This window comes from Trichogramma pretiosum, unplaced genomic scaffold, assembly GCF_000599845.2.
Source record: "Trichogramma pretiosum strain Unisexual culture from Peru unplaced genomic scaffold, Tpre_2.0 scaffold11, whole genome shotgun sequence".
In the NCBI taxonomy this organism is placed as follows: Eukaryota; Metazoa; Arthropoda; class Insecta; order Hymenoptera; family Trichogrammatidae; genus Trichogramma; species Trichogramma pretiosum.
In genome coordinates this window covers 1,349,361-1,375,109 of record NW_019641702.1, presented here as the reverse complement: position 1 = coordinate 1,375,109, position 25,749 = coordinate 1,349,361, and the positions used below count along the sequence as shown (strand labels likewise).

Sequence of the window (25,749 nt, the reverse complement as noted above, 5' to 3'; positions counted from 1 at the left end):
AGCTCGGTCGAAAGTAATTTATTTTTTCCTCGCGTCCATTGAAAGTATGTATTGTACACACGTAAGGTAATTGATACATGCATGTCTTGAGATTCTATTTTTACGTGCTGGATCGTATACCATTAGAATCGAACGATTTGTGGCTCTGGAAATGAATGAGCTTGAAAAAAAACTTGCCATTTCGTCTTGATTCTTGAATAATTTTTAAGTTCTAGAGGGTAGCCTCACGCGTAGAAGTACAAACTCATGCATAAATTGCGCGATAGTTGAAATTACGCTTTTTCGCGGTTGTTTGAAATATTTCCCTTGCGAAATTTAAAGTAGGGTGTAAGATATTATTATCCAAGTGTACATTAAATAAATACGTAAGTTCTTGAAGCTCCATACATGTAGGTGCTGGAACGATATATCACGTAATGCGACGCGTCGTCACCTATGCTATGAACAATTGTTTATCATTCATGAGCTCTTCAAATATCTTAATGGCTAAATTATCGACAGTTTTAATACATACGTGTGCTGATATTTGTGAAATTAATGTCAATATGTTACAAGCAATCGCAAATACTTAAACTTTTCAAAATTTTCAGTATTACAAAACTTCTGACATTGTGTTCATATGTGGTAATGAAAAAACCGGTTTGACCTATGAATGATCAACAAAATAGAAAAAATATTGTGTCCTTATTTATTCAAGACTTCTTGAATTGTTTATGTTATAAGTAAATATATTTCTCAATAAATAATGAATCTGAGCGGAGAAAAACATTGTTTTTACCTTTGCATTTCTATTTAACAGTAAGCTGACTCACAACACGAGATTGATTACAAATGAGAGACATATGGAAGGTTTCTATGTTTATACGTAAGATATGCATTGCTTATATATTTATTTCTATAAATTACTTATTGCTTATAATTAAAGAGGCACTAAAAAGTAATTTGTGATATTATACACATACCGATATTTGAAATGTTAATAGAACTCAAATGAATACAGCGAAAATATCTTTCGATTATGAGATATCCGACAACATACTTTATTACCATTTATGTTTATTTGATCGATTGGCATAAATTTTCACTATTTACAGAGTTTATTTTATCGAGCATTGATATTGTAAAATCGGCTAAATAACAATGCTTCAAAAAATTAGGAATTGAAGACTCTTATCAGCGCATGTATTAAACGCGAGGAAAAAGGTTTTTACAGTAACAAAAACATTTGAAATACTTTATTGATCATCACAAAATTGAAGGATATTTTATGTAAAAGTTTTATAAAAACACGAAATGTCTCGAAAATAATCTTACATTCAAAGTGAAAGTGAAGTGAAATTTCAATTTTCACATTCGATTGGTTTTTTACGAATGTGTACATTAATTATGTGAGATGTTAAGTTTGTTATATGTTTAAACGAAAAATGTCACATTCAGAGTATTTCTTCAGATTATGAACGGCATTTATGTGCATTTTTAAGTTACCCAGCAATCCAAATTATTTGTGACAAATTTTACACTCATAGGGTTTTCAACGATTATGTACCGTCATTATGTGAGTTTTGAGGTCACCCTTGCGGCCAAATGATCTGCGGCAAATATCACACTCGAAGCGTTTGCTTCGATCATGTACTGCATTTATATGAGATTTCAGGTTACCTTTTCGTCCAAATAATTTGTGACAAATATCACATTCGAAAGGTTTGCTCCAATTATGTATTGTATCGATGTGCATTTTGAGATTCGATTTTTGCCCAAATGATTTGTGGCAAATCTCACATTCGAAAGGTTTGCTACGATTATGTACTGCTTTTATGTGAGAATTGAGGTGACTTTTTTTCCCAAATGATTTATGGCAAATCTCACATTCAAAGGGTTTGTTCCGATTATGTACTGTATTTATGTGTTTATTAAGGTCCCCTTTTTGTCCAAATGATTTGTAACAAATCTCACATTCGAAGGGTTTGTTCCGATTGTGTACTCCATTTATGTGATATTCGAGGTGATGTTTGAGTCCAAATGATTTGTGACAAATCTCACATTCGAAGGGTTTGTTCCGATTGTGTACTCCATTTATGTGATATTCGAGGTGATGTTTGAGTCCAAATGATTTGTGACAAATGCAACACTCGAAAGGTTTGTTACGATAATGTACTGCGTTGATGTGTTTATAAAGATCACTATTTTGTCCAAATGATTTATGACAAATATCACATTCAAAAGGTTTGTCATGATTGTGTACTGCATTTACATGAAGTGTGAGGTTTTGTCTTTGTCCAAATGATTTGTGGCAAATATCACACTCGAAGGGTTTGTTCCGATTATGTACTGTATTGATGTGAACTTTGAGGTTACTTTTTTGACCAAATGATTTGTGGCAAATAACACACTCAAAGGGTTTGCTCCGATTATGTACTGTACCTATGTGAACGTGGAGGTGCCCTTTTTCTCCAAATGATTTGTGGCACATGCCACATTCGAAGGGTTTAGTACGATAATGTACCGCCTGAATATGCCTTTTGAGTTTACTTTGAGTTTCGAATGATTTGTTACACAATTTGCACTCGAAAGGTTTAATCTGATTATGAACTGCACTTATGTGTTTGTTGAGGTATCCTTTTTGTCCAAATGATTTATGACAAATATCACATTCGAAGGGTTTGTTACGATCATGTACGGCATTTGTGTGAGTTTTGAGGTGCCCTTTTTCTCCAAATGATTTGTGGCACATGCCACATTCGAAGGGTTTAGTACGATAATGTACCGCCTGAATATGCCTTTTGAGTTTACTTTGAGTTTCGAATGATTTGTTACACAATTTGCATTCGAAAGGTTTAATCTGATTATGAACTGCACTTATGTGTTTGTTGAGGTATCCTTTTTGTCCAAATGATTTATGACAAATCTCACATTCGAAAGGTTTAATCTGATTATGAACTCCATTTATATGAGTTTTGAGTGCTCTTTGGTATCGAAATGATTTTTGACAAATATCACATTCAAAGAGTTTGCTCCGATCATGTACTGAATTTACATGTTTCTTGAGATCACTCTTGTATCCAAATGATTTGTGGCAAATGGAATTCACGTGAAATGGACAGTTATTATAATAATCAAATTCTTTTTCTACCAAAATTATTAGACTTTTTTCGGTGGAATAATTTTTTTGAATTTGGTTTTCTATTTTCACAATTGGTAGTCTTAGATTCTCCGTTTTGCATTCGATTTTTGATGAAAACGTCAGTTCAGATTCGACATTCTTGCACTCAAATTCTTCGAAAATTTTTTCATCTAACTGTTCCTGCAATAGCATAGGCTTATTCATATAATTTTCCTAAAATCAAAATTATACAATATAGTTTTTAGAAGCGGTAAAACAGAAAATGATTCAAATCTTTGAACTCACCGATGATTCACTAAACGTAAATTTTTTGGAGTTTTGGACTTTGTAAGAGTCCACCGATTCGAAAATGTCATGTTCACCTGCATCTGGCCATGTATCATTTGGCTCTTCCTTAACCCTGAAGAATAATAAAGTTTACAGAATCTACCGCTTGAAAAAAATATTGGCATTGACAAAATGTTACTAATTACCTAACTGTATCTTCTCTGCTTTCCATCACACGCTGGATGATATTACGAATTCACTGTAAATTTTCACGATGTATACCCAGAAAATATTTGAGGTTAAACGCTTAGCCAGCAATGTAAATCGAATTTGGAAGGAAACGAAACGAATACTTTTTTACTGATATAATTTTTAAGCACTTGTTCACCGAAAAATTCCTTGCCAGCTTGCAGTGACTCTGCGATTACGATAGTTCCTTAACGATACTTTCCTCTTTCCCCATCAACTTGCCGTTGTCATACGCAATAGGCCTTTTTCACAGTCGCCATTACTGGTCACTTTACGATTTGTCTGCTTCTGGCAAATCAGTAAAGTGACCAGCAACGCAGTGAAAAAGCCGTATTATCCTGCAAATAGGCAAATACGCAATCAATTTTTCTCAAGTTGAAGACATATGAGGGAGATTTAAATTATATCTGTGTTCATTGTTAAAGACTTCCCCGCATTAAAAAGTCAAAGGACAATTAAATCGCGAAATAAATATTTATTAATCATTTTTTTTTAATGTTTAAGCTCGTCTCAATTATGACTTTCCAATCAAATCACATACAAGCGATTTGTATTAATATACTTGAAAAATATAACATGGGGATTTGATTCAAATTAATGAATGACCTGTAAAAAACGCTTTTACATGAAAGAATACGAAAATTTCCAAAGATGCACGTAAGTTCTTGAGCGATGTAATTCTAGCCCGTGCACCTCGAAAATATGAATTTAACAGTAAGCAATTTGTCAAAGTTTTATTTCCGAGCCGAGATCTCTCGACTGTACACCGCGCGAGTGTAGAGTTTAAATTGCTCGCTTTTGAATTACTGCGAAGCATTTATGAATTTTACAGGAGACACTTTTTCGTCGAGACCCTTTGCGACGAGCGTAAGTCGAGCGCATATCTCTCAATTTAGAGTGTACTTCGTGCTTTTTCAAGAAATTGCATTTATAACCCCTTCGTTTTATTGTCCATACTTGGACTACTTTACAATTTGTATTATTAATTCGGTCGGCGTGCGCTGGATACTGGGTAGCGCCGACTGCGACGCGAGCAAAAACGATTCTATAGAAGTTTATTATCAAGCGCCTCGCGCGGACAAAGGTGTGAAAAGTGAATGATTTATTCAAAAAATCGCGAAGGCGACAACAACAAAGCATTTGGATGCACGCGTGGTTTTGCATGAATACTCGGATACGTTCTCGAAAATTGATATATACATAAATACTTCGAGTATTGTTGCGACGTTTGCGAAAAAAAAAGAAAGTTTTATACCCTACGTGGAGTAGCTATCGTCGAGTTTTTTTATTTGTCGTAGCAACAGGCTCTAGCTCTTTGTCGAGCGGTTCTATAACGAAATGAAAAAAATGTTCATCGAAAGTAATGAACTAAAAATTTTCCACAAATTTATGAGTTTCGTTTATTCAAACTTTTTTACTGAATATTAGCGTGGAAAACAATTACAGATGGTACCTATGATAATTATTATTTTATTATTATCATTAGAAATTAGAATTTGATGAAAAAATTGTTGCGTACAGAAAAATCGATGCAAATGTACTAGCGGTAGGCTCCCATGTTTAAAATCGAGTTTAGACTTTGCCTCGGCAATCTGTCATCGTCGTCGTCGGAGTCGTCGTCGTCGTCGTCGTCGTCATCTTTATAAAGAGCCACTTTCAATGCAAATATCTTCGATCAACGCGCGCACCCGTGCACAAGCTGTGTATACAGCGCAGTCAATTTGCGTAACACAAGTGAGTGGCGAAAGTGGAAAATTGAATACACAGGTCGCAATTTATAATAGGGCTAATACCGAATGTGTGGGCGCGCGTGTGCAGTGAGAAAATGCGAAGCTCATGCTTCCGTGACGCCGATTTCGTACCTCGAGTACCTACAGAAGTATTCGGGCTGGTTAGTACAACGAACTGCGTTTATTAGACTTTAATTGAAATTCGAGAAAACTAATTCGCAACCGTGGCAGAGTTCGAATGTTGTTGTATGTCTGAGCGAAATGGAGTATTCGACTCGATTCGTGAAGATACGTTATCGAGTCCATCGAATGAAACGTCTAATCTTTTAATGCCGAAAATAGCCCTGTGTGCTGTAATAGCGGCCGATCAGGAGCGTGACGGGGCAGAGCATCTGTAATTTATTCATAGACCTGTTGAAGCGTCGTAAAAGCCATTAGGATACGTGAACGGTTGAACAATGAAGACGAGTGGCATCTTTTCAAACTATTCGTATAGACGTGTCCCCGACCCTATAAAGAACGGAGCAACTGCGTAATAATTGAATTTGATGTCGAGCCGAAGCAAAATTACCCATATTTTTCCTCGTACGATATTCACTGAGTTTTCTTCCTGTCCATTGGACGATTACGCAAATCCTGACTCTTGATATGGAAAATAATTTTCCTTGCCCTTCGTCAAGAGTCTGCTTTTGAATTTTGCCGAGTAAATCGACGATATTTCTTTGAAAGTATTCGAAAGCGATAAATTATGCTGAAGGAAGAGCGCGCATGAAAATAAATATGTGCCGCATTCCCGAATGCAAGCGCGAAACAGGCCCATTCTTTGAAGTGTCAAGTCGCGCGACGTTCAACAATTCACATTATATGCGCGCGCGCGACACTCGTGAATTGTCTATGTAGCTGGGCAAAATCATCCCGGCTTGTCTTGAGAACGCGAGAGTAATTTTATAATTATAGCCACGAAGGCGCGAAATGTGTAAGCTTGTGTGTTGTGTGTCGCATGAAAATTTCGTGTGTACTGTCAACCGATAAAACTAATATGTATTTTTGGCTTGTGCTTGCTAACAGAAAATCGGCTCGAGGAATTTGCGCGATAAAATGTTATTCTGGCATTAAATGCCCCGGGACAGTTTTATACGGCATAATAATTTCTTTTGAAAACAGACAGATTGATCGTGTGCGAAATTCCTAAATAATTATACCGAGGGAGTTTACGTATGCTGTCTCTAAAGTGCATAAGAGTGTGTACTGTACCACGATATAAATTATCCCGGGCTTGTTGTGCGTATTAAATTGTCTTTAATAAAAACAATTATACAAATAAAAATCCTGATAGAAATGCTCAAAATTTTGTGACTAATTTTTGATGAACATAGAATGCAAAGCACATAAAAGAGCGCATGGTCATACACATGGGTCGATAGTTACTTTTTATTTTCTACATTTGAAATTTAAAACGTCAATTAATTTGAATTTATTTATTGGAATTCAACAACATCATCGTTTATGCTTCTACTTATTGTTAGAAATGATTTTAACGATTGAAAAAGATCAGATACCAGTAAAATCTTAGATGAAATTACAGATCACGGGGAGTTGATGAAACCAGATTTACTTAATGATTTCAGGTACGCTAAATTCAAATATCAAATTATATTTTCCTTGAAACATCAGCGTCAAGATGAAAATCGAGGGTGAAAACACTTTTTGCCAACCTCTCATTGAAAATACGAGATATATAGTGGCTTGGATTCTCGACTATCTCTATCTCTCTTTTTCTACTGCAGTGCGAGAGAGAAAGAGAGAGAGAGAGAGAGCGCATCAAGCCAGGAAAAGCCCGCGGACAAAAGGCTACAGACCTGTAAGTTGGAACCTGATGGCTCTTGTATAGACTCCTGCACACATCACACACTCTCATAACGCAAGTTGCGTTTACTTATGTATATATTATATGGGGAAGTACGTTGATTCTTTAAATTTCACTCATTTAAATCTCGCAAAAAAAAACGGAAGACACAGTATACGTATATAATTAATGCCAATTCAATTAATAAGGTTTTTTTTACTTTTATACTTGCAGATTTGTATATGAAGGTACTCGCTATCTAGCGGCGGAGACTTGAAGTAATATTATTGTATTTAAAGTGGTTGAAAACTCGTCTAAATTTTCGAAACAGTTAAATTGTATTCAACCAGTTAACAAATACCACCTTTAACAAATAGGGGTTAATTGGGGTTAATAGGAGGTTAATACGGGTAGATAGGCTAAGCAAGTTTCAGCACAAACGAATCGTTGCTGAGAAGAGGCGCGATCCAAATTTGTTTAATATGGAGGGATCAACTTCTCTACACATTATTATTCAAAGTTACCATAATGATAATTTCGATATAAATTTTTTGGTATATTTCATGATTTTTAAAAATCCAACTTACTTGTCATAATACTAAAATTTGTGTACCATTTGAGTTACTATACTACGTAAGTTAAGTCTAATAATATAAAGCGTTTTGGTAAGTCACGGCTGCGATAACATCTCGTTTGCTCAGTCGTTTCGTTTGTCATTTTTTGAAGCGTGAGATTACGACAAACGAAACGACACGACACGATGATCATCGGTAACGGCGCATACGTAGTTTCAGTACGCAAGGCAACGATAGTCGAACTGCATCTAATCTATCTTACGCAGCGACTACTTTCTTTCCGTAGCATCTGATTCCGAGTTTCGAAGTGAGGCACTGCGCCGTGTATTGTTCTACTCGATCTGTTTACGTAGCGTAGTATACTGTCTCACTTCGAAATTTGGAATATGACGCTACGAAAAGAAAATCGCCATATGTGCACGCTCAAGGTAGCATCTCGCGTCCACCACTCGTTATTGGACTCTTCGTTAATAGTCGTAAGTGCTGATGTCGGAGACTATATCACACGGATGCACTGCGACTTTCGAGTTGTCGTAAAGACTATTGCTACGCTCAAATATCGTAGTGTCCACTTATCATTATTTTTCGGTGTACACGGACAAAAAAATACACTACATCCCACAGAATGCTCTGCCTCATTCATCAATTGTATAATTTTTTGAGACGGGCAGATTATGACGTATGCTCTTCATTGCAAAGGCACCAGAAGTAAAACTTCAGGGTTTGGGTTATTTTTGGTAAAATTTCTACGGTATTGCAGCTATTTATTGATTTTTAAATTAAATTCAATTTGTTTAGCTATTAATTTTTTTTTTTCATTTAATGTGTGTGGTTGGCTTCAGTTAGCATCAGAATTTCCTACGGATCGTGCGATATTCGACCTCGTAGGCAGTGATTGAGCATCATAAAGAGTCTCAGCCGCCAGAATCATCATCTGCTAAGTGGATCAGTATTGACCCTACTGAAGACAATTTTTTGGAGAGCCAAGCAGCTCTACTAGTACACTGAACTTTTATTTTTTTACTGCGTGAAACTTTTTTCTCCGACTGCACCACGTAGCGGCAGCAATGTAAAATACCAAAGGCTTCGTGAAAGTCTTAATTAACTCCTTTCTTTTTTATCGGCATTTGAGTATACTTGAACATGAGACTACGCGCGCGCGCGCGCAGGCCCGGCATTTTTGATTGTAATCGAAGTAGCTCTAAATATCTCTGAAATATATTTCTACTACTTCAACCACTTTAGCCATCAACATTAAAAACATTATTGTTACAATTGATCAGATTATTTTTTTATTTTACGTGTTTTTTGTTATCATTATCATAAACGTTTTCATGTTTTCATTGAGTTATGGCCGTAATCGTTGATATTCCGAAGAAAAGTTCATCACATTGGCTCTGTAGTTCAATGAGTTAGCTCTGAATATTACGACAAGCTAATGCTTTCTTAAAAAATATGAAAGAAACAATTTAACACTCAAAGTTCAAAAAAAAGTCCTCGAAATGATCTGCAGATCTTTATCCATCTCAGTGAAAATCTAAACTTTGAAGTTAAATAAACTGCAATAGAAAGAAGACCGAAAAGTCCTTTCTAAAAATTTTTTGATTTCAACCTCCTTTTAAAGACATTGAGTGAACTTTAATTATACATAAATATTTATTAAATAAAATTAAAAATAGCTTAACGTTTTGACAATAAAAAAAAACGATAATTACAATATACACTTTTGATGTCTTCAGGCGCTTAATTTTGAGAGAAAGAAAATCTTGCTAGCTAGTTAGTAAACATTTTTGAAGTTAAACGCGAGGATTAATCGTTCGTGATAATTCAGCTGTCATGTTAAAACGAGAGAGAGAGAGAGAAGGAGAAGGAAGGGAGGGCAAGAGTAAGCCCGATGATTTTTGGGGCTAATATTAGAATAGGCGCAGTAGATGCTGCATTATATACCGATGCTTGGGAATTTCTGCATTCCAGAGGCATCACAGTAGGAGAGAGAGAGAGAGAAGAGCAATCGAGCATGGCAAAAATTACTGTAAAGTACCATGTTTATATGGCAGCTTGATACGTTTACGACTGGCTTTTTGAAGACACGTGGTGCGAGATTTTCCGACGCTAGAAGCTATTTGCAACACAATCGCTGTAAGTTCGTTGGTCAGCAAAAATTTTTGCTCGCTGTATTTATGGCGAGGTTTTCGTTACTATGTTAATTTTTGGAAAACTATACAAATAAATTGATAACATGTTTTTGAATGAAGATAATCTTTCAGGTTTTCTAAAATGGTTTTGATAAGCGCCTCGACTCGATATTATTATCAGTGAAATAACGAGTGAAATATGTGGATTTATCGTTTGAATTGTAACAAGTTTTTTCAAATTATCGATGATACTGTTTAATTTATTTTAAAAGTAAAAAATAATGATTCCAAAGAATGTACTTTATGGGATATATTTTGAGCGTAAACTCATTTTTCACTTTTAATTAAAAAAAAAAAAAAACTTAAAAAAACATTGATAAATTGAAGTTTGAGATAACTGAACAAATCCTCAAATTATCGTTTGAATAAATGGAAATTATCAATACTTAAATAAAGTATTAAAAAGTAATAGCTCAAAAATATCTGAAGGAGTTTTTGAAAAAAAATCAATGAAAATCTTTAAACTCGACTTATGAAGTTTCACGTATGATTTACGTAGATGATGACTACTAGATAATTAAATGACATAAAGTTGATTTCAAATGTATCTCAAATTATTATGATCTCTAAGGTGTTTTATAATGATTGACAAAAACCCTTATTTGAGTTGAGCTAATAAGTAGGTCATACAAATCTTCGAAACTTCACGACAAAGTATTTTTGTCGCATTAGATCAATATTATTGAGTATCAATCAGCGATGTTTTATAAATACGCGTCGCTCGAGAACAAAAGCTCCAAAATAAGCGACTCGCACGCGGCGCATTCATTTAAATACCTACATATGCTGTTCCTCGCGCGCGCCAGCTCTAACCATGCGAGACGTGTACAAATGTAAAATACCGGAGCTCGACGCGGACTATTACGCGTCGCTGCATCGTGACTGCACAGTGCACACGCATGCATACACATACATACATGCGATGCTCGGCGATGGTTGTTTTGGGCAACGCCGCGCGCGTCATGTAAATTTACGTCCTTCGTCGCTTTCTCTCTTTGACAAGCTCTAGCATGCGCATAGCAGAAAATAAGAAGATCTGGAGAATGCCGCGCGCTTTGCGCCACCGGAGTTTATACTTAGGAGAGCTTGCACGAAACGGCGCGGAGAGCGAGAGAGGCAAATTTCTCGACTGACGAGCTGATCGGAGGAATTTTTACCCGAAAGTCGCCTGGCTATTAATGAAAGTTCGGCTATTTTAACGAGTTTCGCGCAATGCCCTAGTATGCGTGCGTCGCGAGATCTCGAGCGACCGTAGCGCGTGTCGGGCGTGCATTGCTTTTCTTCGAAACTTGGATATAGATCTCGATGATTTCGAAAAATCGATACGTACTTTTGAACCCAAGAAAAAAAGAGTGCGTGAGAAATTGCCACCCTACGCGACATAATATCCACACAATGTTTTAAGAAAAAAAATATGATGAAAATCTCAAGTCATAGATCTTTTCTGCTATTATTACGTAGATAAAATCTTTAGATTTAATTAAGAGAGCATGAACAAGCATTGACAATCTTTTGATACCGATTCATCTTGTCGCTATTAGTGACAAAAAGAAATGATGATTAACAAAATATGAGTTAATAATAGATGTATTTACATGATTATTCAAGCATCTTAAAATTAATTGTCAGCAAGCACACACATTTAGGCATATCATCGTATCGTCCTCTCTATTTAAGGTATCTTTGCATACTCGAGTCCTATCAGTCAAACGAATTTTTCCAACTAAAAACGACATGCGTTGCTCGCGGGGGTGGCATATTACAGAACTGTCGGCGTTTTACGTGTGTGTACACGCCGATGTTACCAGCAAGCGTGCGAATTCCCACGTTTCCTTTGTTTGACTACGTACGCGTATGCGTAACCAATCGATTGACAACCTATATGTATGCTCGATAATGACAGATCCGCAACTGCTGTTGGCATCAACATGTGGCGTTGCGCTGCCCGTCCGACCGTCGGGCGCGCGACTGCAAAACTTTTTTTTTTTTGCACTTTACGCGCGGACCATCGCGTCGCGCGGGTGAATTTGCACTGCTCGTACACACACCAGTTCCTAAATAAGTGGAATAATTTCATGCGCTATTGGATTTTCGGGTAAACGCTACAAGCGATAAATGAGAGAAACGGAACAAGTACACGTACTACTTTTCGCTCGTGTCCAAGTTTGAGTGGGAGTACATATAGAGAAAAAAAACGTGACAGCGTCTTTGAAATCCGTACCCTTCTGTGTGGCACGCATATAAAACATTCGTAATGATATGTATGTGCAACCACACACGAATCCGCACGTCAGTTGGATTCGCGAACAATGAGTTTTTCTTCGCTGGGTGTTCGCTCGCAGAACAAGTAGGCATGCGCGCACACACACACACACACACACACACACAAGGCATAAAAATACTCCTTGGGGGGTCGGAGTTCAATTATTACGCGTACGCGTACACACACGTACGATACCCTTGGGCTCATTACCCGAAAAAAGCGGACGATCATATTTTTCAATTGTTCACGCTGTTTATGTATTTTTCAGCGCATCCATAGGCATTGTCGCGTGGGAGAATTTAACAGCAGCTAGTAGAGTTAAATTTCGCTCGCACGTTCGACCGCGCGCACGAGCTCGCATTGAGATTTTTAAAGATCTCCAGAGAATATCAACAAACGATGTGAGCGCGTGTGCATGCGGCGTCGATTTTGATTGCAGTTGGGAAAATAAAATATAAATGATAGCGGCTATCGCTACGATTTATACGAAAAATTATTTCATAAATATTTAAATTGACTAAAACGTTTAGACTTTGCGAGTTCTTTACGGTCCCAAGCAAAAGCAATTAACAGTAACTGAATTGACTGGTTGTTTATTGTCTCGATTTTAATGTTTGACGCTCATTTGATACATTTTTTTAATACAAACTGTTTTATTTGACACGTTTAATGCCATAGTGACTGCAATGTCTGCTATAGTGGTATTGTCTAGTTCTCATTTTGTTCTTCATAAAAAAGTAAATAAAGGACCATTTAGTCTATGACATGGGGTACATTTGCTATATGAACATTTCAATCGACTGTCTAAACCCCAGTTAGAAATACTCAACATCAATATTAACTTGATAACAAAAAAATGGCCATTTCAAATGTTTCAAAATACATTTTTATTATTCGTCTCGTTTTTGGCGAATTTTTTAAAACAATCGTGTTGCAAACAATAAACGCATTTTAAGTTACTTGATCGCGATAACTCAATGGACTCAAAACATGTAGTGTCTCCATCACTTTAAACACGGTGATATCACTTTAGGTCTCTACCACTAGATGGCAAATATCTCTATTAGTAAATCTGCAAGTGGCAAAGTTAAAATAATTTTATAAATATAGAAACAATATCTTCATGTTTAAATTCTTCGTTCACTTTCCTGTTTTAAATCATCGAAATAGTTACACCGTACAACTTTCTCTGAATCACAATCCCTACAACATACATAATGCAGCTTGCCGCTTGAATAGCGAAAAATTTCTGTTGTACTCCAGCAAAGTAGACTCGTATCGGATTGAATGATACACTTGGCAAATCGTGGGGGGCTCATCATCGGTATTATGGCTAAAATCTGCAGGTGTTATAATAATTGCACAGGTGTGCAGCAACGCGCGCGCGCGCTTCGTACAAAATAGCGCACAGTTATCAGTTATTAGTATTTCCAGTATACATTAGGTAGCGCCGCATAGAAAGAGTCGTGCACTGTGCACACGGGCTGGCATGTTTTGTTTTCAATTTTTTTACACCCCCGACTCGTGCAGGTGCTGAAGGATGGCGCAAACTCGTGCAGATGGTAGCAGATTTTTCGTATACATAGTTGCGCAAAGCGCAAAATACACGAAGACTTATTATAACGGTCATTCGCGTGTCCCATCATACATCGAAAGCGATGCCCTTACAGTAAATACTAACTGCCAGCACGAAATGGACAGTGCACTAATTTAGCCAACGGTAAAATTTGTTTTATTTTTTTTCATCCGCAAGCGCGTGTCCATTTTTACTCGAGTGATTTTTCATAGCTTCTAATTGTCGGGTGTCGCGCACCACCACACGATTTCTCTCGCTTGATCAGCCAAACCGAAGAGTTTGTGTGTGTTTGTACAAAAATAAACGGCTAGAGCAAGTGAGAAAAGAGAGAGAGAGAGAGAGAGAGAGAGAGAGAGAGAAGGAAGGAGAACGAGAGAAAGAGTGGAAGTCTCGACTAATGAGCGCGTGGCGTTGACATTATGTAGGCGTGCTACGATGCGGCCACTGACGAGAACACGTGCTATTGTCGAGAGAAGCGGCAGCAGCTTCGGCGCGGGGAGCGTATATACATACGTCACGACACCGCTGCGATTGCAAGCAGCGGTGCCGGAGCTGGGCCACTTATAATAATCCGCCGTTGTATAATAGGCGTTTTGTGATGTATTGCCACTGTATGTATATAACACCATTGGGCTTTGTCCTCCTTCTTTCTTGGCCTTTCTCGTCTCGACGAATTCGCAGGCTCGTATTTTTTTCCATGAAAAGCCGTAAAAATGATTTATAAATAATAATAATAATAATAAGCGTGCGCGTGTGCGACGCGTAATTACACTTTTACAGCTGGTTCGTTTTATGTATAGGCGACAATGAGTCTAATCAAAACTCGCCGCGCGATGAAAGGAAAAAAGAAAATTGGGTCCTTGGCGCGCGAGGATCTCGCGCGTAATCTCATATCTATGTATACGTAGTTCTGTATGTAGCTGCAAGCTACAGCTCGGTATACATAGCTCGCACAGTTTCGAATCGCATCGAGCAGAGCGAGAGCAGCTGGAAAATCTTCGAAAGCCAATCAAGGCCTGCTCTATCCTATATAACACAGCATGTACAAACAGATATACAGAAAGCAAAGAAGTCGAGTCAATCGAGCGTACCATTTACCGTACATACACGGAGCGCAGATATATACGCACGGATCGCGCTGGTTTGATATATACGCGCGTAGTTCTCAAAGTGTCGACGATATAATTTCATTATTAACTTGCCCGGAAACAAGCGCCGGAGAGATAGCTAAAGCTCGTCGCTTAACTCTGTTAAAAGGCCTCTCTCGCGTGTATACGCACACACAGACACGCACACTCACACGAATGCACGCGGAGCTAGGTGGATCTTCAATTTACCTAGCCATTCAAGAGATGGATGAACGCGCGAAAGGGTTGGCTCGCGCGACTCGCTATGAATAGCATCGCGCTTGCCGGAGCTCGCGCTGAATATCTCCGTTGATTCGGTTAAGCCTCGCACCTCTCCAGTGCGCAGCGTGTATATCCCACCCGTGTATATGTGACGCGCTCGAGCCTGTACAAATGCATAAACGTCGTTAAGATTGTTAAGCTAACTCTTTCGTTGCTGCACACCTACAAACACGTATGTATACAAGTGCTCGCGACTATATGCCTCTATAGAGCTTTGATTAGTCTTCGTTGTCGTTTATTTTTCCTTTTTTTTTTGCGCACGACTCTGGCATTGAGTGGATGTTTCTTATTCGGCCGAGCTTTCGGAACATCGAGTTTCTTCGCCTTCGTGACAATTATGTATATAATTTGACTCTTTCATTGAATTAGTTGCTGTGAAAAAAATGCACACATTAATCGTAAATTTTGAATACTTTTAATGTACCTTTGTACCAGAATAATCAAATAGGTATACTTCAATGAGTTTTTGTTATATTTATTTTGAAATATAAAAAGTTATTTTTACACCAATGATTTTTCTGTGAAAAAAAAAATACCAATACTAAAATTAAAGAACCGATACTAATATTAAAATTAAGGTAAATATTAGTATCTTGACCAATATATGAATTTTAGAGTAAAGAATTTAATTTGATTATTGAAATTTAATTAGAATAATTACGTTAGAAGTGAACCATTAAAGGTGAAAAATACAAACCTTTAATGTATTGAGAATTAAGACGAGCGTGTTAACAATTACAGGAAATTGAACTCCTTTTTCAGGTACAAAATAGTTGATAATTTACCGCTAGATGGCGTATGGCTGAATTCTCAGTAACCAAAAGAGAATAGGTAATGTATTAGCATTAAGTACAATAAGTGGAATAACATGACTATCTTCCACTCTCAGATTGTTTAAAATTTATTTCATTTATTGAGAATTTTTGATAACAGTTAGCCAAATTCAAGATCTACCGGAAACTATTTTTTCGGTCGTAAACAATTCTTCCATTATTTTACTTGAACTTTCAAGCAGAAAATATTTACTGCGTCTGCGTGCAAAAATACTCTGTCTCATAATACCACGTTTTAATGAATCGAAAAAAAATGCCGAGTACTCGAGTCGATGTCAAGAGGCTCTGTCAGTCCAAGCACAAGACGACGTCTGTCAGAAAACGTCGTTGGCAGCTGACAGAGCCATCACCTGCGACAATTAACGTACGTATAACGCACGTGTCAGATTTATTGCGTGCATCGACGCGCACGCATACACATGTACGCAATATATACAAGCAGTGTTTTAGTTTTTATTTTTCTCCAAACACATGCGTAAAGACTCGACACGTTGCGTGGGTGACAACGTTTAAATCCGCGAGCCGGTGCTTCGAGCACGCGCGCTACCGAGTCGCATCTGTCCGTGTGCTCAGTGCTGCGCTTGCTGTAGGGGCGCAAAATCGGTTGGAGATCGCGCGCCCGCGCGTCGAGCGTCAATTTTTCGGGTAACATTTCGCATCGTAACGGATGAGATACCCTCGCGCTTAACCCCTTTTATACACATGAAAGAGCGGCGCGCGCGCGAAGGTACGTATACAGTGCGTGTGCCGATGCGTTATATACACAGCGCACAACTAACGAAATTCAAACGGTGCAAGTCATTTGCACTTACAGCTACTACTGTTTCGATGAAGCGTGCCGGAAACTAAAAAAAAAAAAGAGGAGAGAAAGAAGAATAAAAGCAAACGCAATATTTGATCGATAATGAGGAGCGACGCACTCGAAAAGCTCAGTGCGTCGCGCTTCAGCGATGACTCAACTCATCGTGTACACATAGTGCGTATAGCGAATGTAGCGAGCACGCGAAAACGCGGCTTCGAGGGAGGCCAGTTGCGTGAGCTTCAGCGCCTGTATTACACGTGCGAGCGGGCAGGCGCGCGATTTTAGCGCGACTTATTGCGATTAACTACGTTGCGTTACCGACGTTCCTCGGTTGCATACACCCACACACACACGCAGAGGAGTATTCGTCGTCCCCTCGCATCGTATACTTATCACTTTGAGCTCGAGCTCGCGCGCACACTTTGCAGATAAGGCATAAAGATAAAAATGACTGGGGAGAGGAGGGAGTGTATCGGGTATATAATAATCGAACGGTTTGGCATCGGTAACTATATACTCTCGCATTTGATTCGATATATAATAAGTCATAAATTTCCTTCTCTCCATCGGTTGGGCTAATTGACATTAACGAGGCAAAAGCTCTTTCTTCCACCCTCTTCATTGTACAGAGCGAATCTTCGAGCGGCAAAAATTATATAACAGCTTCTCTTCCATGCGCTATCTGTATAGATAGCTAGGCAAAAATCCGACACCCGCTGTGGCTCTCTCTCTCTTCCTAGCTTCCATGTGCGCCACACACACAGTAGCATAGGGTGGGCGCGCATTATTATCGAGCCCACGATTCCTATGCGCTCGCGTGAGAAAAGATTTCGCGCGAGAGAATTCGAAAATAGACAGTGCGTACACGGGGTCCGGAGCACGGGAGAATGTTATATCCACATACATACGCGGAGCCTAGAGTTACGGCACGCGACTCGTCGGCGCGCAGGGGCTAATGTACACAACGAAATCAACAGCAGCACCAGCCTATATTATATATACCGTTGGACTTTCATTGTGTGCGTGCGAGCTCTTCGCTGGGAATTCACGCTTACATTGCAGTCGCTTCAAAGAGAAAGAGAGAGAGAGAGAGAGAGAGAGAGAAATGCACTAGGCGCGGCCACGTGTGTGTACCATAAACTACTGCCTACATCAAGTTGTTGAGCGCGCAGTTGGTCAAATAGGCTTTTTTCTCGACCTGCTGTTGCCTATATATACGCGCCTTTCGTATATCTATGCACGTAAATATATACAGACACACAGTCGGGATAGCCACAGGGCCTGTGCTTCGATCGACGCGGGGGATACCTATGTTACGCACAATACACATGCCTATCGTGCCATGAATTATCTTTGCGGATAAGAGCTCTTCCCAGTTAAATTCTCGATTTATAATCGACACACTGCCGAGTACTTTATTCGCCTCTCAAAGGCTTTTTTTTTATACACTTATTGCTTACTCCGATCGGGCTAATTACTCGACGAATTCGAGAGCAAAGGAAATGCGACTACGTACATGGAAAAGCTGATTAACTTAATTTGGTCAATCCGTACATACATACACATCAAAAAGTCGCGATCGCACGGTACAACACCTAACTCGGAACGTTTGTAAGGCATCAAAGATAAGCAGAACGAGTAATTTTGGACGCTTACCGGTCCAGTCACGTACCTAACTAGCATATTTACATAAGCAGCTGCGAGTTCTTTTGACGACGCGTGTCCGTGCGAGCTTGCGACGCACCAACCCTTAACCGAATCATCCGCGTGCACGCGAGCTTTAAAGCTTTTTCGTTAGTCGAAAATTCGGAAGGCAGTTGTAAAGTTGCTCGATCGACGCGATGAGATGCGTTAGAAATATACGCACACGCACACATACGTCGAGAGCAACCCCTTTTCGACTCTCTCTCTCTCTCTCTCTCTCTCGCGTGCGTACACATAGAAAAGATACGAGACGACCGTTGAACAATTTTTTTTTTTTGTTCGCTCGTGTCCCCGCGTCCCGATGCTTTCTTTGTTATACGCGCGACGAGCGAAATAGAATCAGCGAGTATAGCGGCGTGTGGGGTGCTTTTACACTTATGTATACGCAGTACGTTTATATACTGCTATTCGACGCGCTGATGGACGCGAAAAGCGGCGGGTGGAGGGGTACGACGCGCACGCATTGCGATGATTTATATCGCTCGCGCTTAGTTACATAGAAGCGAGTGAGAGACCCATGAAGTGCAAAAATACGTTATAATGCTCGTCGCGTAACGACGCGCCAATTATTTGTCGCAGATTGCGCGATCTCTCGTATACCTTATCGAAATCTGTACACGTTTTTCTCTTTCTCTATTCTCCTTTTACGCTTGCACGTTAGATTCTGCCCGAGACTCTGCCGATCCAAAAATTGCGTTCGCTTTGCGTATTATAAACGTGAATCATCCGTGTATACAGGATCATGCTCGACCAAGATCGTTAAATATATGGTATATAATGTGTGTATACTCGGAGTAAGGCGAGACGATCGGGCACGCGAGCGCGCGCCAAACATCTGTGTAAAAACACACATACTTAATGACATGGTAATAATTCGCCTCACCCTTTTTCGAGCCCAATAATGCATGCTACTGCTCCGTCGAATTGGCTGCTGCTGCTGTCTCACTCTCGGCAGATTTCATTTAAATTCGCCAAACTTCCATATTATACGTATATGTGCGCGCCTACTATCGCAAGTTGTTCGTGAAAAAAGAGCAGTGCACACATGTATAAATCGAGCTTGAGGGTTTTTACGGGGCTCGAAATCCGATATAGAGAGAAAAGAGATGGAGAGAAAGCGAGTTGAAAAAAAGCAGAAACATTAAAAGGACGCGAGACAGGAGCTCCGCAGGACCCTCCTACAATGGCGTTTAGTGTGTCACAGTTATTATGTTCTGGGTAGGTCTCTCTCTCTCTCTCTCTCTCTCTCGTTGGCTTTGATGTCTCTTTACTTAACGCTGACCTTGTCCCTTGAGAGAGGAGCCCAAAGACACATTCAACGAAGCGTATTATACGCGCGGCGCCCTGTAACGCACTTTTCTCAATCATCGTCACGTGACGCGTATATTACATTTCACGTTCGTTAGTCCTAAGAATTCGCATACGAAAGCTTCTCCTATATGTCGTGTTTGCTCGTATTAACGACAATTTCGAGTCAACAGTCGACTGTTAATGCATTTGCGGCGAATAGGGAATGATGTCACGTCGCTGCGATGTGCGCGCAGCAGCTTGTTCGAGTTCGCATATGGTTGAAGAGCATTTCCTACGACCATTCGAAAGTTTATAAATCTGCGTGACCTCATAATGTGGAAGAGCACGCGTATCGAGGGTGCGCAGCTAGGTACCCGGCATTTATGCAGATATACACAAAATGTGTAACCAAATTATCGAGCTAATCGATCAGCAAATTGCTGCATCTCGATGAAAGGACGCGCGCCTACATGTAACCGAGATATATCCTCGATAAGAAATTGCGCACAATATGTACTGCTTATACGAGTCCGGCTTGTACTTTATTATCCTGCACCCTCGTTTTAATTAGGCAAAAAAACGCGCGATAAGCATCGTCCGAATGCAGCTATTATTACACATCCCATGCGTCTTGAGCTCCAATTGCTGCTATGCGTCTCTCTGTGTATATAATGCGGTACGTGGCCTACATAAATATAATATGCTCCCACAGCGAACATTATATCAATTCGTATATACGGTGCAAATGCGACGGAACAAGAAAAACAAGCCGAGATAACGACGATCGGCTGCTGCTGCTGCAACAAATTTTTCGACCGTACCGTTTACATAGACATACAGCCAACTTGCAGTACGATACTTATTCATTTTGATCGTTGGAGCGTTGGCTTTTGAGGGCTGCCGAGGCTACAGCAGCAGCGAGAAAGCTGTGCATCGTGCGACGTGCACGTGCGAGACCGACACGCGACCAATCGTCGTCACGAATTTTCCGCTTGCAAAGATGCGCGCACACACACGAGCGGAATCGAACTGTGCGTGCATGCGAGCTCTCCAGAGACTCGAGTCGGAGCACGCGCGCTATTGGCATAAGCGGAGATTTGCCTTGTACGTACATGTACAAATCCTACTCGAGAGAGAGAGCGAGTGCATAATCAAGAGACACAGAGATTTGCTTTTGTATTTTTAATCAGCCGAAAAAAGGCCGCGGGTGTACTTTTGAATGCTCACACGTTGACGTGTCTTTCGAGCCGTTTATTCGAATAAACGCGATTGAATGGACGAGTGAAGATTATTGGGCGCTATCGCAGCGGTGGTCGGAATTGTACGCAGCATCATAAACGAGAAAACTCATTGATGCAGGTCTTCGTAGAATGTGAAGTATTTATATCCTGCATTTTAAACTTGCTCGTTGTAGAAGACTTTTTAATATGGTACCTTCAAATGTGATAATGCAAGAAAGTTTTGTTCTTTTGACAAGCGCGTAACAAGATCAAGATAAGCAAAAACGAAAAGAATAAATCAATCGTTCATTTAATGTTAAAAACTTTAAATTTAATGCAGATTTAATGTTAAATCATTAATTAAAGTTGAAATAAACTATGTTGAATGTTATGAAAGTTGCTTTTACATAAACTGCACAAAAATTTCATAAAAATTCAATTACACTGAATGCCAGTCTCCGCTGCCAGATGGCGAATACCTAATTTGTAGTAAATCTGCAAGTAGCAAAGTGAAAATAATTGTATAAGTCAAAGCAAAATGATTGAATAATTTATCTTTGTACTTATGCTAATCGATTGCAAGAAATTCTAACAACATGAGCTTATTTTTACTATAATGAATCAATTATCTTCACGTTTTTTTGAGAAAATTCGCTAATCGATCAGAAATTTCGATTTCCGTTGTCTCGAAATATATCGACTACGCGCATAACATAGAAATGATGAAGTCTGAAATTTAACGAGCTAAGCCCCGCAAATACAGAGTCGAATCTTCCCCATACACAAATCAGAGCTCCGCGTAGCTCCCCCGCGCCCTCGAAATAGCTCATATAAAAAGAGATACTGCACGCATGTCTATTAGTTTCTAAAACTTTATCTCCATCTCTGTCTTTCTCTCTTCGGGCGGCTAGCATAAATAATGCCGGGCTACCGACCGCGTGCCTTCGAACCCCCTGTGGAAAAAGAAAGCAATTATCGCACATTTGGCCTCGTGTCTATACGGCAGCCAGTCGAGGACGACGACGATTCACCAGTGTGGCTTCGTGGCGCGCGTCTAAGAAAATAATCACAAGAGCAATTCGCCGTAGGATACATAATGGCCGAGAGCTCGCCTAGCGCGCGCTAGATAGGTAGCAACGAAAAGAAAAAAAGGAAGCGAGGCATAGGAGAAGAAAGAGCGAGAAAAAAATAGTAAGGATATAGCCCCAGCGCGTTATCATTATAATATATATACAAGCTTTATCTAAACATTGTCCGATGGGTACATTTTTCAATTACACATATAGATGTATAGCGCACGCACGCATTTACGCATTGTTGCAGCTTCGTAAAGACGCTCCCGTGGGAGAGCGTAGTCCTTTCCTTAAGTCCCATGGGAAATGTTTTGCTCCTTGCAAATTGATTTGCACCAAAGGATACTCATGCACGGCCTAGACATAAGCGTACGCAGTGCCGTTATACTGCTGGCACAGAGAGAGAGAGGCATAACCAAGATTAATAATAGTTTTGCCGTTGTGTATAGTATATTATAATCAATGGATCGCTCGATGATTACTCCATTTAAATTCCCCGTATTTGATTAATAGTTTCTGGTGGTGTACGACTGGGTCCTTTTGCTTTTCAAAGTCAGCCGAGCGTGAATAGATTAAAAAAATGTCTACCCGTCAATTACGATAAATGCGTCATGGTAGAAATTCAAATTTGATCAGGTAAATTGTTTTTATAATCTTATTCTAAAAAAAACAAAATAATTCCTCCGAGTATCGTTATTCAAATTTTCATAGATTTACTTCATTCCATATTGACTCTGGAACATTGTATGATGCATGCAATATGAAAGTGAAACAGCATTTTTCACAGCCTTAGTCTGGCTGCCCTGAGCTCTTTAAATTTGAGTTGCAGCTGTTAAGTTAAAGGTCTTGTTATAAGACTGATCGTATGCTCTGTGGATGAATGGATCACGCACGTGCGTTTTCAGTCGGCGTCTGTCATGCCATGGACTATTTTCTTTCGACACCGGGAAAACTGATGATCTCTTAAGCTATATACCAAATAATTGTTTTCTTCGGTTGCTTATATCGCTGAAAAATTGACGGAAGTCATTATCGAAATTCCCCGGCTGATCGGTGAACAGACTACCGGTCTGCTCTTCGTACAGACAGGCCAAACTGATTCACATCCCTATCTATTATTTTTTTTTCTCTCGGCACGATGACTCGCCGAGCACATAGCCCCGTGCTATAGCGCATCGCATCAAGCAGTCACGCATACATACATAGGTATATCAGCGCAGTGCACACGGCAGTGTCCGGGAATCGATGCGCGGATGCGCCTCACGGGCCTTCTATTATATAGACTGGCACTGCACACGGGTGAGAACAGATCGCGTATACGGTATAAAATGCACACACGCGAATATACACGTGTATCGCGTACGTATACGTGTGTACCACTGACGCTCGCGCGCCCCGAACCGGCGAGGGTGGCTCGTTCTCCAACGTGGGAGCACTTGAAACGAACCGAGAGACGGAGAGAGAGAGAGATACGTTCTATCATGGGAATACGCGTGTAAACAGGAGAGAGAGAGGAAGACCGCTGCCGCTCTGTACACGCGCGATTGCGCCGGCCAACTCTTTTCTATGTAGTGTACAGCACGCACGACGATGACGACGACGCGCACCTATATATTATTTTGCGAATATACTATATACATTTCGAGAGGGTCGTCGCGCGTTAATACCGTTTTGCCGGTTTTGTGATGTTTTTCGGTTTCTAGGAAGCGATCGGCTTGCTCGAGCCGGGGATCATCTCCGCGGGAAAGTCGTATACATTCGTGTGTAATGCCGCTATATACTTTGATTCGTCGTAATTCAATTCACCCCTTCGATCGTATTATATCGTATACGTGTGCCGCGCGCGTACTGCGTTTTGCGCCGCAATAAAATATACGTACATGCCACTGGCGCGAGCAAAAATTTGTCTACTTCTCGTATTCGACGTATAAAGAGTGAAAAAAATACCAAGCCATAAATGTGTATACGTGTGTATGTATAGCATCGATTGTATACTGACAAGCTCGACAATTGCCCCGAAGAAAAGTACAAGCTCCGCCGGCGGTATACGGCGCGCGAGTAATCGCTCGAGGAAAGTGACCCAGTATGTGCAACTATACACATATATACACACGAGCGTATGTATATGTATTTATTAAGGGAGAGAAAAAAACACACGTTCGTATAGGCGATACGCGCGAGGAATGTTGTGACTGCGATACAACAAAAAAAAAAAAGGAGAGAAAAAAATGCGAATAAAGTACAGGGTAGCTGGTGGCGGCCAGAGCGAGAAAATCCGAGTACACCTTTTTTCTTCTCTCTCTTCCCCCACGTTTAATGAGCGCCGTAGTAAAACGGAAATACTTGCGCCTGGCTATAGCTGTAAAAAATAGCGCTCGGCGTTATATCTTTGGCATATGTCGCGTTTGTGCGCGTCTACGTGTGTGCATACACATGTTTGTGTGTAGCAGGGCAGCGGTGCCGGCACACAGCACATGCAGCGTCGGATATAAGCAAAGACGCTTGTGATATGTTTATTAATATGAGCGCTTACGCGAGCTGCGAATCGTATCTGCCTCTTTGCCTTTGCTCTTTCTCTCTCCCTACGCTTGTTCACTCGTGGCATTTATTATTCAACATCATCGTTTGATGTTTATGCTAGTTGCGAATAAAAGTACTTTTTATAAATAGACTGTTAAATAGCGTGTAAAGAGCTTTCGAAATTCTTTTGTTTATACACACACACACACACCAGCGCTCGAGGAAATGCTGTATAATAGTGCGATTCTAGTGTGATTGTGCATATCGTCGTAATCTCGCGATGCATTACACGAATGCTATGTACACAAACATTTTTTGCCGTACATTCGGCACGACGATTTTAATCGTATGCAAAAACTTTTCTCGAAGTTTACATCGAAAAATGTATTGACAGTTCGGCCGCGAGCTCTGTAAAATTTTTTGCAGGTGCTCCTCGAGCGATCTTGATTTCGTCAGTTCGCGTTTGTTTTTTTAAATGATAAAACGACGACGATGTCAATAATATTTAGACTGGAGTACACAATATTTTTTTTGTTTTTCCCGCGATGACGAGCCCAAGCTGATAAGCGCGCATCTCCAGCAGGTGCACGCATTCGATCGATATACACGGGAGCTCGTTGCGTAACGAAATGTTCATCGATTTTCGCGTTGACTGAAAATTGTCATACTCACAAAGCAATACAAGGTTGAGTTAATTTTATAATTTAATGCATTACTAGCGAGCTGCTGATTATATTTTTGCATACATTAGATATTAATCTTACTCATATAATATCGAGCGTATAAGGGCACAAAATTGAATTTTTCCATGAATAAATGTACTAACAATGGACGAAATAATTTCTGAAAAATAATTATAAATATGATTGATAATTAGAGGCGCGTGTGGCTTGGCTATTTTAATATATCGCATTATATTTATAAATAACACCGAGTTTTCCGCGCGAACAACAATGAGAAATTACATACACACACGACGAAAAAATTGCATCTACGACGACGAGATCCTAATCCTTCAGCCACGTTGTGTATGCATTTTATATAATGAATTCCCGCGAAAAGTCGAGTCTCCTGCT

General features: G+C 39.8%; 1 protein-coding gene across 1 annotated transcript; it reads right to left on the bottom strand.

The window, feature by feature from the left end:
* Positions 1-1,850: 1,850 nt before the first annotated feature.
* LOC111694437 (zinc finger protein OZF-like) lies at positions 1,851-3,854 on the bottom strand. Its single transcript, XM_023462637.1, has 5 exons — positions 3,595-3,854; positions 3,407-3,521; positions 2,404-3,334; positions 1,954-2,241; positions 1,851-1,861 (listed from the first exon to the last, which is right to left on the bottom strand). The coding sequence occupies exons 1-5, from the start codon at positions 3,618-3,620 to the stop codon at positions 1,851-1,853; spliced, it is 1,371 nt and encodes a 456-aa protein (XP_023318405.1). The 5' UTR covers positions 3,621-3,854.
* Positions 3,855-25,749: the final 21,895 nt, after the last annotated feature.